At 36.7% G+C, this 14,661-nt stretch overlaps 1 protein-coding gene across 2 annotated transcripts in view; it reads right to left on the reverse strand.

Annotated features, from left to right (window-relative positions):
• Positions 1 to 14,661, reverse strand: part of fam118b (family with sequence similarity 118 member B) — a 50,724-nt gene that overhangs the window by 7,600 nt on the left and 28,463 nt on the right. For both annotated transcript variants that reach the window (XM_073029684.1, XM_073029683.1), the window contains exons 4-5: positions 3,033 to 3,260; positions 295 to 423 (exon numbers count right to left, since the gene is read on the reverse strand). In XM_073029684.1, coding sequence (XP_072885785.1) covers positions 295 to 423; positions 3,033 to 3,260 — 357 coding nt within the window. The remainder of the gene's footprint in view (positions 1 to 294; positions 424 to 3,032; positions 3,261 to 14,661) is intronic.

Here is a 14,661-nt window from a genome sequence, read left to right on the forward strand (position 1 = left end):
TGAAGTTGTTGTAAATTGAAGATTCGTCTTTCAACAATATAAACTGAGCTAAAATAATCCATGACACTAGTTCACTGCAGAGTAACATCCCAGATGTGGATGGTGACATTTTTTGTCACAGTTAGTGGAGGGAAAAATGTTAAGGCCAATTGGTAATTCCTTGCTAAGTTTGATTGCTTATACGAAGATCCAGCTACTGAACAGTGGAAGCCAAGAAACAGCTTAATCAGTATGCTATTTTTTTTAAAAAGCATCCAACAGCACTTCGTTATTTGCACAAGAAAGAAAACTCACCATTACTTCGGTATTACGCAACACGTTCTGGTAACCCAAAGGATGTAGAACAATCCCACTGGGATTTGTATAAACACCATGAATATGTAAAACACTCATCTTTCGTTTTTCCTGTGCCCATTCTAACACCTACCACAAACATAAAAAAAGTGGAGATTAGTTCCTCCAAATATATTATGCAGAATAAACTGCAATTACCATATACATTATAATTTTTTTGGCCAATACAATATGAAACTTAAAAAAAACGAATCTAATTGAAACAGATTGCTGTCTATTCCTAAAGATTTGTTTTATTTATACTGCAAACCACATCCCTTGTATTGCTCATTAGAAAGCACCAGGAACTGTGGAGAACACACCGAGTTGAGGCCATTCTTTTGCCTTTAAAGATTTAAAACATCTGGGAGAAAAGTGTTGAAGTGAAGCACAGCAAAGCAGCAGTGCAGATGCTGCATTTCTTCAAGGAGTCTTTGAGCACATTTCTGATTGTTGAATCCTGAAGAAGGGCTTTGGCCTGATACGTCAGGTGTTTATTCATTTCCATAGATGCTGCCTGGCCTGCTGAGTTCTGATTTTTTTTTTAAAACTTGATCAGCTCAACGACTTCTTTGTGACAGAATTAAGAAGGACTAGTGTCACAGCCTACTCAACGTAGCCAGCCAAAGAGTGTAACCAGAACCTTAATACTGGAGGTGATGGTTCACTTATCCTTCCAGTGAATTTGGATGATTTTGCAGAGGAAATGATGGCGGTATCTTTCCAGTTTGCTGAGAAGACTTATTTAGCAAATACAAAATCACACAAGCATATGTGAAGGAAGGAATCACTCTTCTCTGGTAAACTGTGTGTACAGCACTTCAGTTAAAAATAAATTAAACATTATGGTTTGTGGTTATGTCATTAACTATGCCTCAAAAACAAAAAGCAAATTAACATCCAGTCCTAAATGTGGAGGAGACTGGGAGCTTAGATTCTTTGCTTTACAGTGTACATAATGTATGAATAATATACATTTCAAGCAATTCAGATTGTTAGTTCCTACAAAACAGGCTGCAACAAATGCAATGATATGCCAAAATATCTTGCCGTTAAGTTACATTGCCTTGTAAAAGTATTCAGCCCCCAGCCCTCTGTCCACATAAATGAGTATTACAACTGGGGATTTTGGTCAATTTAACTGAGAATTTTTATTTGTGAATCCCATGCTCCTTTTTTCACAGTAGAGCCCAAAATACAGGAAAAATTGTAAAGCATGAAAAACTAAAAATTTTAAAAATGAAATGTCAGCAGTTCAAATCCATCTTTGCTCAGTACATAGTTAAACCACCTCTCATAGCTATTACAGCAAGCAGACTTTATGGTTAAGCCTCTATTTGCTTTGCACAACGTGATGAAGCAGGATTTTCCCATTTCTCCTTACAAAACTGCTCAAGCCATTCCAGGTTAGTTGAGGAGCAGCAGTGGACAGCAATCTTGAGATCTTGCGAGAGATATTCAATTGTTTTAAGGTCAGGACTCTGACTGGGCCACTCAAGGACATCAGTTTTCTTCATATGTAGCCACTCCACGGTTTCTCTAGCAGTGTGGTCATTGTCCTGCTAGAAGGTAAACTTCCTCCCCAGTTTAAGCTTCCTGGCAGGCTTTTATCCAGAATCTCTGTATTTAGCAGCAATCATCTTCCCATCAACCCTGACCAGATTTCCAGTCCCTGCTGCTGAAAAGCATCCCCATAGCATGATGCTACCTATACAGTAGGGATGGTGTTACCTGGCTGATGTACAGTATCAGATTTACACCACACAGACTGCTTAGTGTTGAGGCCAAAATGTTGCACTTTAGTCTCATCTGACACAAGAACTTCGTCCACAACTTTAAAAAAAGTGATGCATTGCAAAGCCTTTACAGGCAAGGATATACTTTTTTTTAAGCCAGGGTTTCTTCCTTGCCATTCTTCCATAAATACCTTTTTTGCACAGGGCTTTAGAGATTGGGGAGCCATGAACTTCAACTCCAGCTGCTGCCACTGACTTCCACAGCTCACTCAGAGTGACTGTTGGCTTCAGAATAGCCTCTCTTACAAGTGCCATTCTTCTCCAGTGACTAAGTTTAGAGGACCAGCCTGACCTAGGCAGTATGGCTATGGTTTCATATTTTTTCCACTTTTTCCATGATGGACTGCACTGCCCTCTGAGGTATGTTCTTGTACCCTTCTCAAGATATGAGCTTCTCTATTATCATTTCCTTTATTTGCCTTGAATGCTCTTCTTTCATCATTTTGGTTTGGTCTGTTGACAATCTACCATACTATTGGACTTTACAGAGAGGAGGGGTACTTGTTCAGGTGATCCTCCAATTTTCTACATCAACAAATTTGGTGATTGGTAAGGTAATATACAGTACTGCACCTGAGGGAAGTTAGTGTAGGAATTACAAAGGGGATTTTTAACCTCAATTTTTGTTTTTAACTTTTAGTAAATTGTTGACAGGTTTTGGAATTATTCTTTTGATTTGACATGATGAACAATGTTTTGTAGATTAGCTCAAAAACATCCTACTTCAATATATTCTAAATTTAGAAAATAAGACAGTAAAATGTCAAAATAGTTGTAGGGACTGAATACTTTTTCAAGGCACAGTATGTAATTGGATCCAGCTCCACCAGGTTCAACACCAATACTGAAAAACAATTTAATTTATTATTTTTTGTACATGAAGATTGTATTCCATACTTTTACCTTCTTTTCATCTGTGAGGTCTAATGACTCCAGTTTGGTTCCTTGGTGAGACCCATAAATTTCCACTAGATTGTCGAAGTTAGTGGTTAAGACCAAGGATCCGTTCTCCATCAATTTCAAAACAGATTTTAAGAGGTGCTTTCCAACATCATCCATCTTGCATTCAAGGTCATCAAAGACTTCATACAAACAGTCCTTGAAGAAACTTGAACGAACATTACTGGTGCGCTGTGGGAATTGAAAGCATATTTAACACAGACACTGCAAAAATTCATGAATCAATTCATGTCTTTAATCATGTACTAATACTGAAAATCAAAGCTAACCTTGTAACGACATTATAATGTTTGGTTTCATACACTCTTAAAAGAATTTGGTTGTGAGGTTGACTTCTTCTGCTCAGATTAACTTAAAAAAAGCTTTCTTAAAAATAATTACTACTTCTGAGAAGAAAGACAAAAAAATCCCTTAACTTTCTGTTATTTTAAACTGGGTGAAATGAACAAGTTCTATTTACTTGACTAAGTCTCATTCAACTGGTCATGGCAAAGGATGGAACGAACCTCTGCTATGAATCTGTACTTTGGAAGCAAAGACCTATTCACTAATTCAGTTCATTTCTCCAAGACAAGAGTGCCTGACAATAATATCTGGTATTCAACTGCATTAAGGTAGTTAAATAACAAGGAGAATTTTAAAAGGAGGGATTAGACAGTGCAGAGAGGGAGGGTGTTTAAGAAAATCCTGGTAACTGAAGGCACATACATGAATAAATTACAATCATAGATGCTCAAACTGGCAACAATGCTGCAATGTAGCCATCTTGGAAGGCTAATATGGCAGAGATATGAAACTACAGCAATCTGAAAAGAGTTTTCACATCAGGGATTTTAAAATCAAGAAAAATTGATATGGCGATGACGAGGTGAATTCGGAGGATGAGCCACGATGGTTTTTTGCAGAATTGTTGCAGTTGGAATTCCGATGCCTGTATAGCCGGCCCGGCAGTGAGGTTGGATCACTTTGGGCACCGAAATAAGATGTCGAGGCCTGGGCAGAGAAGTTCTGATGCACGTTCAAATGGCCCGGGAGCAAGGTTGAATTGCTCTGGGCACCAAACAAAATCGGCACTCAGGCGAAGTTCCGTTACTTGTTCAACTAGCTTGGGTGCGAGGTTGGATTGCTCTGAGCGCCGAGCTGATTTGAAGGGCTTGAGAGTGGCTTCAGGCTTTGGGTATTGGATTCTGGACCCAGAGCAAGTTGCTGGGCAGAATGGTCTAGGCCTGGGTCCTACTGTGAAGTAAAATTCGCTGTTTAGAGAATTTAAACACTGGCCCAGGTCGGAGGCAAGACCTGATTTCACTCTCCATGAAGTTCACTCCTCTCTCTAGGGTGTGGAGCCTTTCACTATTCCGTTGTTGGGTCAATAAACACTGGCCCAGATAGACTTAAAAGACAGGGTATCAGTCATGGCCGAGAGCCGATTTCGCTCCTTCTCCGCGATGGTCATCTCCATGGCACTGAGGCTACAAAGACTGCCCCTGGCTGCTGTGCTTCATGCTGCTAATATGATGAATTGATAAAGTGAGGCTTTGGGCCTACTCCGGGTTAATCTGAGGACTCCATTTTCGTTCGGAATACTGTTGCTCACTTTAATTGTTTTGTATGATTTGTATTTTTTTCTTACTCTTGCACATCGAGTGTTGGCCTTTTATTGTTTTTATTCTCTTTTTTTTCTTTTAATTGGGTTTTTTTGGGTTTCTTGCTTTGTGGCTACCTGCGAGCAAGCAAATCTCAAGTTTGTATAACTTACACATTCTTTGATGATGAATGAATCTTGAATGTAGAATTGGAATTAGTTCATTATTGTCACATGTACTGAAGTACAATGAAAAGCTTGTCTTGCATATTGTTCATACAGATTCATTGCACAGTACATTGAGCTAGTACAAGGTAAAGTAACAGAAGGCAGATTAAAGCAGATCAACTACAGAGAAAGTGCAGTGCAGGTAGACAATAAGGTCAAAGGTCAATCTATCATACTAGGGAACTATTCATCCAATAGTCTATAACAGCAGGGTAGAGGCTGCCCTTAAAGCTGGTGATTTGTGCTTTCAGGCTTTTGTATCTTCTGCCCAATGGAAGAGGGCAGAAGAGAGAATGTTGAGGGTGGGTACGGTTCTTGATTATACTGGCTGCTTTACTGAGACAAAGAGAAGTATAAGCAGAGGTCATGGAGGGGAGTCTTTCATGATGTACTGAGCTGTATGAAAAACACTGCAGATTCTTGTAGTCACAAGCAGGGTAGTTGCCATCAGATAGTATGTTTTCTATCAATAAAAATTGGCAAGGGTCGACAGGGACATGCCAAATTTCTTTACCTTTCTGAGGAAATAGAGGCACCGGTTAACTTTCCTGGCTATGGCATCTACATGTTTGGACTAGGACAGGGTATTGGTGATATTCACGCCTTGGAACCTGAAAGTCTGAACCCTCTCAACATCAGCACCATTGTTGTAGCCAGGACCATGTGTACCACCCTCTCACTGCTGGAGTTTTTCTTTTTAAATCTTTTTATTGATTTTAAACAAACATAAATGAAACATTGAGTACAAAGAGCTTGAGAATACATAATTAATAGGTTAAAGTATAAATACAAATATTTGATAATCCATATATAATAACCTCCCAAACTCATAGTAGTTACAGAAAATGGAAAAAATAAGAAACCCCTCCCCCCAAAAAAACTAACCTAACCAACACGGGCCATTGCATTATATCAAATATACACAGTAGCGTCAATAACTCTGCACCTCTATCTAAATAATTAAAGATGATAAGAATAAGGTTTAGGAAAAGTCAGTTTAGCTCATATGAAAATGTTGAATAAATGGTCTCAAAGTTTCTTCAAATTTAACTGAAGTGTCGAAGACAACACTTCTAATTTTTCTAAACTCAAAACGAGAAATAGTTTGAGAAAACCACTGAAATATAGTTGGAGGATTAATTTCTTTCCAGTTCAATAGGATAGAGCTTCTAGCCACTAATGTGACAAATGCAATCATCCGTTGAGCTGAGGGGGATAAACAACTATTATCCACCATTGGTAAACTGAAAATTGCAGTAATAGGATGCGGTTGCAATTTGATGTTCAGAACTGTTGAAATAATACCAAAAATATCTTTCCAGTAATTTTGCAAACAGGGGCAAGACCAAAACATGTGGGTCAATGAAGCGACTTCAGAATGACATCTGTCACAGGTTGGATTAACATGAGAATAAAATCGAGCAAGTTTGTCCTTGGACATATGAGCCCTATGTACAACCTTAAATTGTATTAGGGCATGTTTAGCACAAATTGAAGAAGAATTAACTAATTGTAAAATTTTCTCCCACTGCTCTGTGGGAGAAGTTCTTTTACCCATTCCTTCTTAATTTTTTTCTGATACCCCTGGCTGTATTTTCATGATCATGTTATAAATGATGGCTACTAAACCCTTCTGGCAAGGATTCAGAGCTAGAATTTTTTCCGTAATATCCATTGGACATAATTTCAGAAAAGACGGTAACATATTATTCAAGAAATTTCTAACTTGCAAGTATCTAAAAAAATGAGTTTCAGGTAAATTATATTTATTGGACAGCTGTTCAAAGGACATAAAGCTGTTATCTAAAAATAGATCACGAAAACATGTTATACCTTTTGTTTTCCATAACACAAAGGCTTGATCCATAAAAGAGGGCTGGAAAAAAAAGTTAGATACAATAGGGCTTGATAAGATAAACTTATTCAAGCCAAAGAATTAACAAAATTGAAACCATATTCGTAATGTATCTTTAACTATAGGATTAGTTATTTGTTTATTCAATTTAGATAAAGCAAAAGGAGGCAAAGGTCTTAAAATAGAAAACAATGAAAAGTCTTGTACAAATTTACACTCCAAATTTACCCATTGTGGGCAAGGTACTATGACCGATTCTTGTGTCCGAAATATTAAATATCGAATGTTAACTGTCCAGTAGTAAAATCTTAGGTTTGGCAAAGACAAACCACCCTCCTTCTTAGGCTTCCGTAAATATTTTTTACTTAATCTAGGATTTTTATTCTGCCACACATACGAGGATATCTTGGAGTCAATAATGTCAAAAAAAGATTTAGTTATAAAAATTGGTAATGCTTGAAATAGATATAAAAACTTGGGTAAAAACTATCATCTTAATAGCATTAATTCGACCAACCAATGACAAAGATAATAGGGATAATGGTAATAAGTTGCTCAATTAAAGGTAAAAAGTTAACTTTTTAAAAATCCTTATGTTTCTTGATAATTTTAATACCCAAATAAGTAAAATTATCTGTAACAACTTTAAATGGTGCTTATAGATTGAAACTTGCATATTTAATATAAATAATTCACTCTTATTAAAATTCAATTTGTAGCCAGAAAAGCTACTAAACTGAGCAAGCAAGGATAAAATAGCAGGAATAGATCTCTCAGGGTCAGATATGTATAGTAACAAATCATCAGCATATAATGATAACTTATAAGTCCCTTCCCTACGGGTAATACCAAAAATATTACTGTAGATGCCGGATTATAAGCCGCTACTTTTTTCCCACGCTTTGAACAGCTTTGAACACTGCGGCCTTTACTACGGTGCGGCTAATGCATGGTTTTTTTTCATGCCGCCAAAAACATTTTGCCTCGTAACAGTAGACCAATAAAATTGATGAGTAGTTCACAGAGGTCCAATTAAATTGTACGATAAATCAAGCGCACTTTCACAATTAAATTATTGTAAATCAGTCATTTGTACTCACCTTCATCAACATGGAAAACACTCGAAGAAAAGCATTGTGCTGCCTTTATGGCAGTTATTTAGTTTATAATATTTTCACTTAGTAATTCATTTGTTAGTATTTTCTAGTTAAAGTTAGAAGTGTTTTAAGTATATTTGTTTTCTGTACTACATCCCGGGATGCTATGACGTCACATCCGGTTTCGCCGCGTCTTGTGGGAAAATACTGGTTTGCGATAAACAGAAAGGTGGGGGCGAGCGCATTAGACCCGCGCGAGAACGCTGCTTTTAAGTTAAAGGTGATCAATAACTTTTCCTGGTAGGCTGCAGTATATATTTTTTTACCAGTCGTTAGGAGATATTGGAATGTTGTTCGTGCACTGTTCAGTAAAAAAGTATACGCAACGTAATTTGTGTGTTACCGATACGTATGCATATTTAAAAGTAACCGTGTTACAGGCACGGTTCGAAAAAAAGCATTTGCAATATGGATTTGTTTATGTTACCATACGGATTTAATTAAAAGTTAAAAAATCCTCACGTGTAATATCTTTCTGTGTAAATATCTCATATTACAACGTGGGACACCTGCGGCTTAAAATCTGGTGCGGCTTGTACAAGTACAAAATTGATTTTCTTTCTAAAATTAGAGCCTGCGGCTTTTAATCAGGTGCGCTCTGTAGTACGGAATCTACGGTAGGTGAGTCACGAATGGCAATGGCTAAAGGTTCCAAAGCAATGTCAAACAATAGAGGACTTAAAGGGCAGCCTTGCCTCGTACCACGGGACAACTGAAAAAAAGGAGATCTTTGATTATTGGTGAACCGAAGCCAAAAGTTTATAATATATTAATTTAATCCATGATATAAATTTCGGTCTAAAATTAAAATTCTGCAATGTATTAAACAAATATGGCCATTCAACTCTATCGAACGCTTTTTCAGCATCTAAGAAAATGACACATTCTGGTATTTTAGATGAAGGAGTATAAATTATATTAATTAATTTTCTAATGTTAAAGGATGAATAACGATTTTTAATAAATCCGGTCTGGTCATCAGGGATAATTTGAGGTAATATATTTTCTAATCTAGTGGCCAAAATTTTGGTTAAAATCTTGGAATCCATATTCAGCAAGGATATAGGCCGATAGGATGCACATTCAATAGGGTCTTTAGCTTTTTAAAGAATTAGAGAAATGGAGGTGTCATAAAAAGATTGTAGTAGGTAAACTGTGGTAGTTTACCTACAGTTAACGCATCTTTAAAAATTTTACAAAGCCAAGGAGAGATTATAGAAGAAAAGGACTTAAAAAATCCCGCAGTATAACCATCCGGACCAGGGGCTTTACCTGAATTCATTGAAAAAATAGCCTCTCTTATTTCGATTTCCATAATAGGTGCATCTAGAAATACACAATCTTCCGCTGTTAATTTCGGGATATTCAATTTTCTTAAAAAATTCATCCATTATGGAAGAATCCTCAACAAGTTCTGATTGATATAAAGAGTTATAAAAATCCTGAAAGGCTTCATTTATCTCTTTATGATCAATCGTCAAAGTGCCATGCTGTTTACGAATCTTAATGATTTGCCGTTTAACCAAAGCAGTTTTCAATTGATTAGCCAATAATTTACCAGATTTACCTCCATGTACATAAAACTGAGTCCTGGATTTAATTAACTGATTTTCAATTGAGGAGGATAATAACAAACTGTGCTCCATTTGAAGTTCAACTCTCTTTTTATAAAGTTCTTTACTAGGAGTCACAGAGTAAGTCTTATCAATTTCTTTAATTTTATCAATCAATGTAAGTATTTCAGTGTTAATTTGTTTCCTGACTCCAGCAGAGTATGAAATAATTTGTCCGCTTATAAATGCTTTAAAAGTGTACCATGATATTCCACTAGAAATCTCTTCTGTAGAGTTTGTTGAAAAAAACAAATCAATTTGTTGTTTAATAAAGTTGAGAAAGTCTGAGTCCTGAAGTAGAGTTGAACCACCAAGATTTGGCATCTGAGGATGAATCCATTGTCTTAATAGATAGCTTCAAAGGTGCATGATCAGAGATGGTAATGGAATCATATTTACAATCAATAACGTCTGTAAGTAAACGATGAACAATAAAGAAATAGTCAATTCTTGAGTAATTATGATAAACATGAGAAAAGTATGAAAATTCTTTGTCGTTGGGGTGTAAGAATTGCCAAATTTCAGAAATTCCAGAATCAACCATAAAGGAGTTAATAAGAGAGGCTGAGTTATTCAGAAGAACCTGAGTGGACTTAGATCTATCCATCGAGGGATTTAAACAACAGTTAAAATCCCCACCCATTATCAACATGTACTCAGTTAAATTAAGGAAAGGTGTAAATAAACACTTAAAAAATTCAGGTCAGTCAGTGTTTGGAGCATAAACATTAACTAAAACTACTTTTTGATTAAAAAGTAAACCAGTGAGAAGCAAAAATCTACCTTGTGGGTCCGAAATTGTTTCATAGCGTATAAAAGAGGTTGAGGAATCTATAAAAATAGAAACGCCTCTTACTTTGGCTTGGGAGTTTGAATGATACTGTTGGTCTTTCCAAAACCTAAAAAAAATTGACTATCCTCCTTCCTCACATGAATCTCTTGTACAAAGATAATATTAGCATTCATTCTGTGGAATACTTTAAATATTTTTTTCCATTTAATCGGATGATTTAAACCGTTAGTATTCCAAGAAACAACGTTAATAATCTTATCCATATTGCCAAAATTTATCATAGTTAACGCACAAAGTTAAAAAGAAGACAAACTCATGAATCCGGAAGAGGAGAGCAAGTTCAAAGAGGAACTGGAAGTTACGACACTCCAGCCATTTTGGTACTTTCGAGTCAGCCCATGAAGTGAAAACTAAGCAAAAAGCGAAAGCAAAAAAGAATCCCCCTCCCCCCCACTCCCAGAAACCCAGGAAAAAGCCAAAAAGAGGCAAGCAGGCAAACTAATACTAATTTTACCCCCATGACTCAAGACGGCAACTCAAAAGTAAAAAAAAACAGACACAAACCACCCATATTCAAAAAAAAGGGTTATTATAACAAGGATTAAACTATGAAATTAGTATTATATATATAAAAAAGGATTAAATAAAAGAAAAATACTAAATCGTTAAAACCCAAAAGTGGATAACATTATATTAATATTTTAAAAGGTCTTCAGTCTAGTTCAGACACATCCAAATGGATGTGACGTATCCAAGCACTAAGGTCTTATGGGAAGAAGAAACGACATCTTGGAAAAAAGTTTTTTTTTAAAAAACCTTAATATTTAAGCATTAAAGATATAAGACAAAAATGTATATAAGCTTAAAAAACACCTAGTTACTTACAAAACTAACAGAATAATAGTTTAAAAAAAAAGAACTCAAAATAAACCAAAAAACAGACCTTTAGTTAAGTGTGTAAAAAATACACTATCAGCCATCACATAAGGATCATCAAATTATGAAAGGTCCGAATCTCTAGACTAATTATTAGCTTAAAGGAAAAAGCTAATACGGATAGTAAAAATGCAATACGTTAGTCAACTCGTAGTGAAAAGGAGCTATTCTTCAAGAAGTCTTTGGGCATCCACTGGAGATTTGAACAACTGACAAGTCTCATCGGGAAGAGTAACTCTCAATTGTGATGGAAATAACAACACTTGTTTATAACCTTTCCGATGGATTTCCGACATAACCAGTTTAAAAGCCATTCTTTCCCTCAAAACTTTGGGACTGTAGTCTTCCAGAATACGAAATTTGAAATCTTGAAAGCCAATCATACCCTTTTTCCGGGCAGCCCGAATCAGACGTTCTTTAGTATGAGGATAATGAAGCTGGAGAATCACCGGCCGTGGTTTTGCGCCTGGAGCTGGTTGAAAACGAGAGATACGATGTGCGCGGTCGATTATTTGAGGAGTATCCAGACCTTCTGAGCCGAAGACATCCATTAAAAATTTAGAGAAAAATACAGTCGGATCACCCTTCTCAAAATTTTCCGTAAGCCCAATTATCCGGAGGTTCTGTCTTCGAGACCGGTTTTCAAGATCAGTAAGCTTGGATTTATAACGTTCCAGCAGTTGAGAAGTCGAAGATAGCTTTTGTTCCAAAGTTTCAATTTTGTGATCTCTCTGGCAAGTGGCATCTTCGAGAACTAAAATTCTTGTTTGTTGCTGTTGAGTATCTGATGTGAGTGATTGCAGTTTTGCGTTGACTGTCTTTAAAGTTTCATCGAGCATAGAAAGCTTTGGAGTGAGTTTATTCTCCAGTTTCTCAAGTCTCTAGTCCATAAGTTTCGCAATTGCTTCCAAAGTTAATGGTTCTTTCGCCGATTTTGATTCTGTAGGTTCTCGTGGTTTAGACATTTTGACCAGTTGAAAAATACTTGAAACAGTCGAAAAAAAATTCATAAGTATCAACCCCTTTAGAATAGGTATATTCTAAATATAGAATAGGTAGGTCAGTTAGGGGGTGATTGTAGGTAGAAGAAAAGTAAAAGGATTGGAACAAAGCCTAAAACAGCCTCACCCCATAAGCGCAATCTTGAGACCTCGCTGGAGTCAATGACCAGATAGTGTTTGTAAAAACTGATGTGACAGGAAAACAAAACTTGGTCTGAGTTAGGAAAAAGGCAGAAATTTTGTACAACCAATCAAGTTTTACAGCAAGAAGTACAATAGTGACCAGAATGTGCTGGAATAGTCAAGGCTTGGAATAACGAAACGTAAAATAGGTAGAAGCACACTGATGGACACAACAGATAAGTGATCTTAAGTCCAACACAGATTCATATACAAAAAGGATATAAATAGGTTGATTGTCAGGGAAAGGTTTAAAATGAAGCAATTTGATAGGATGGTGCTGCTGAGGGGAGTAGCAGGTAGATTATAATCCAAATTTATGTCATTTCCATTAACATTTCCAAGTTCTTCTTTAACAGGGCACAATAGGTCATGCAACCTCTGGCTTGCTGCAGAAAGTATATTAATGATCGTCCTGCCACTCAAACTGGCAGTTGGAATTATTAAAAGACAAATACAGGTGGCCCCCGTTTATCGAACGTTCGCTTTACGACACCTTGCTGTTACGAAAGACCTACATGAGTTACCTGTTTTTGCTAACAGAAGGTGTTTTCACTGTTACGAAAAAAGACAGCTCACGAAAAAAGCAGCGCGCAGTAAAAGGCAGCGCACGCCCCGAGCAGTCAAGCTCCTCCCCCGGAACTGCATTCTAGCCGCCATTGCTTAAACATGTGCCTGTGAGCATCTGTGCTTTATGTCGATTTATTTTGTGCATCCGTTAGCAAGATGAGTTCTAAGGTATCAGAAAAGCCTAAAAGAACTTGTAAGGGTGTAACACTTAGCGTAAAACTAGACATTAGTAAGGGTTTTGATCGTGGTGAACGAAGTAAGGACATTGTCCGCATGTTGAACTTGCCTGCGTCCACCATTCGCACTATTTATACGCAGAGAGAAAGAATTTTGAAAGCTGCCGATGTTACTGCTGGCTCTGCTCGTAGCAAAGTGGTCTCTCTTAGTTGGCATTCAATAATGGATAAAATGGAAAGTCTACGCTTGAGTGGATTGATGGGTGTACAAAGCGTGGTGTTCCGTTATACTTAAGAAAAAATCAGTCTTTTTAATAAGCTGAAACAGAAAGCACTAGACATAGTGATGTAAGTGTTGCGAAAGTGGAATTTAAAGGTAGCCATGGGTGGTTTGATGGGTTTCTGAGGCAAGGGCAGTTTCATAGCTTAAAGTTTACTGGAGAGAATGCTTCGGCTGATACTGAATCTGACAAAAAGTTCCCAGCAGAACTGAAGAAAATAATTACAGAAGGTGGTTATTCGTATAAGCAAGTGTTTAACTGTGATGAAACTGCAATTTATTGGAAAAAATTGCGGAGCACCCCAACCTCCGATGACTCAGCCTAACACACCGTCATCAGTGTGCTCGCTGTCTTCCCGATTTCGGTAAGTTAAACTACACTGTACATACATAATTTCTACTCTATATAGGCTGTGTATTTTTATATGTTATTTGGTATGATTTTGCAGCTTCATAGCTTAAAGGTTACTGGAGAGAGTGCTTCCAGTGAGACTGCTTCCGCTATGTAGTGAGATTATACTCTACGTAGTCAGATTTTCGCTATGCTAGACAGTGCTGCAATGATTGCAGAAAAGTATTTCTACTTTATATAGGCTGTGTATTTATCATATCATTCCTGCTTTTACTATATGTTACTGTTATTTTAGGTTTTATGTGTTATTTGGCATGATTTTTTGGGTCTGGGAACGCTCACAAATTTTTCCCATATTAATAAATAATAATTGCTTATTCACTCTATGACATTCTGGCTTACGAACCGTTTCATAAGAACACTCTACCTTCAGATAGCGGGGAAACCTATAGTCTCACTCCTCCATCCCTGCTGCTCTTGATCAGGGATAAAATTATGATTTTGCCAAAATACACAGGAACCTACTAAAATTCATCCATACTTAATTTAGGACAAAAGGTGGTGCTATTACCAATTATGTTTATGCACCACCATTGGTCTTAGTGGCACAAGACAATCAAGTGATCTTGTGAAAAAGCATATTGCACGAATGTTGGACTTAAACTGCCAATGATTCTGGATATATTAGTAACTACTGACATTGTTTCTAAACTATTGTAAGAGGGGAGCTACGCAGAGATATTCATATATACATTAATACTGATGTAAATGATCTATAGCTATGAACAATAAAACTGGATTTAAGTTAATTTCTAGAATTTCTTGTCTACAGTCTGTCTCAACCATCAT

This window comes from Hemitrygon akajei, chromosome 26 (assembly GCF_048418815.1).
Source record: "Hemitrygon akajei chromosome 26, sHemAka1.3, whole genome shotgun sequence".
In the NCBI taxonomy this organism is placed as follows: Eukaryota; Metazoa; Chordata; class Chondrichthyes; order Myliobatiformes; family Dasyatidae; genus Hemitrygon; species Hemitrygon akajei.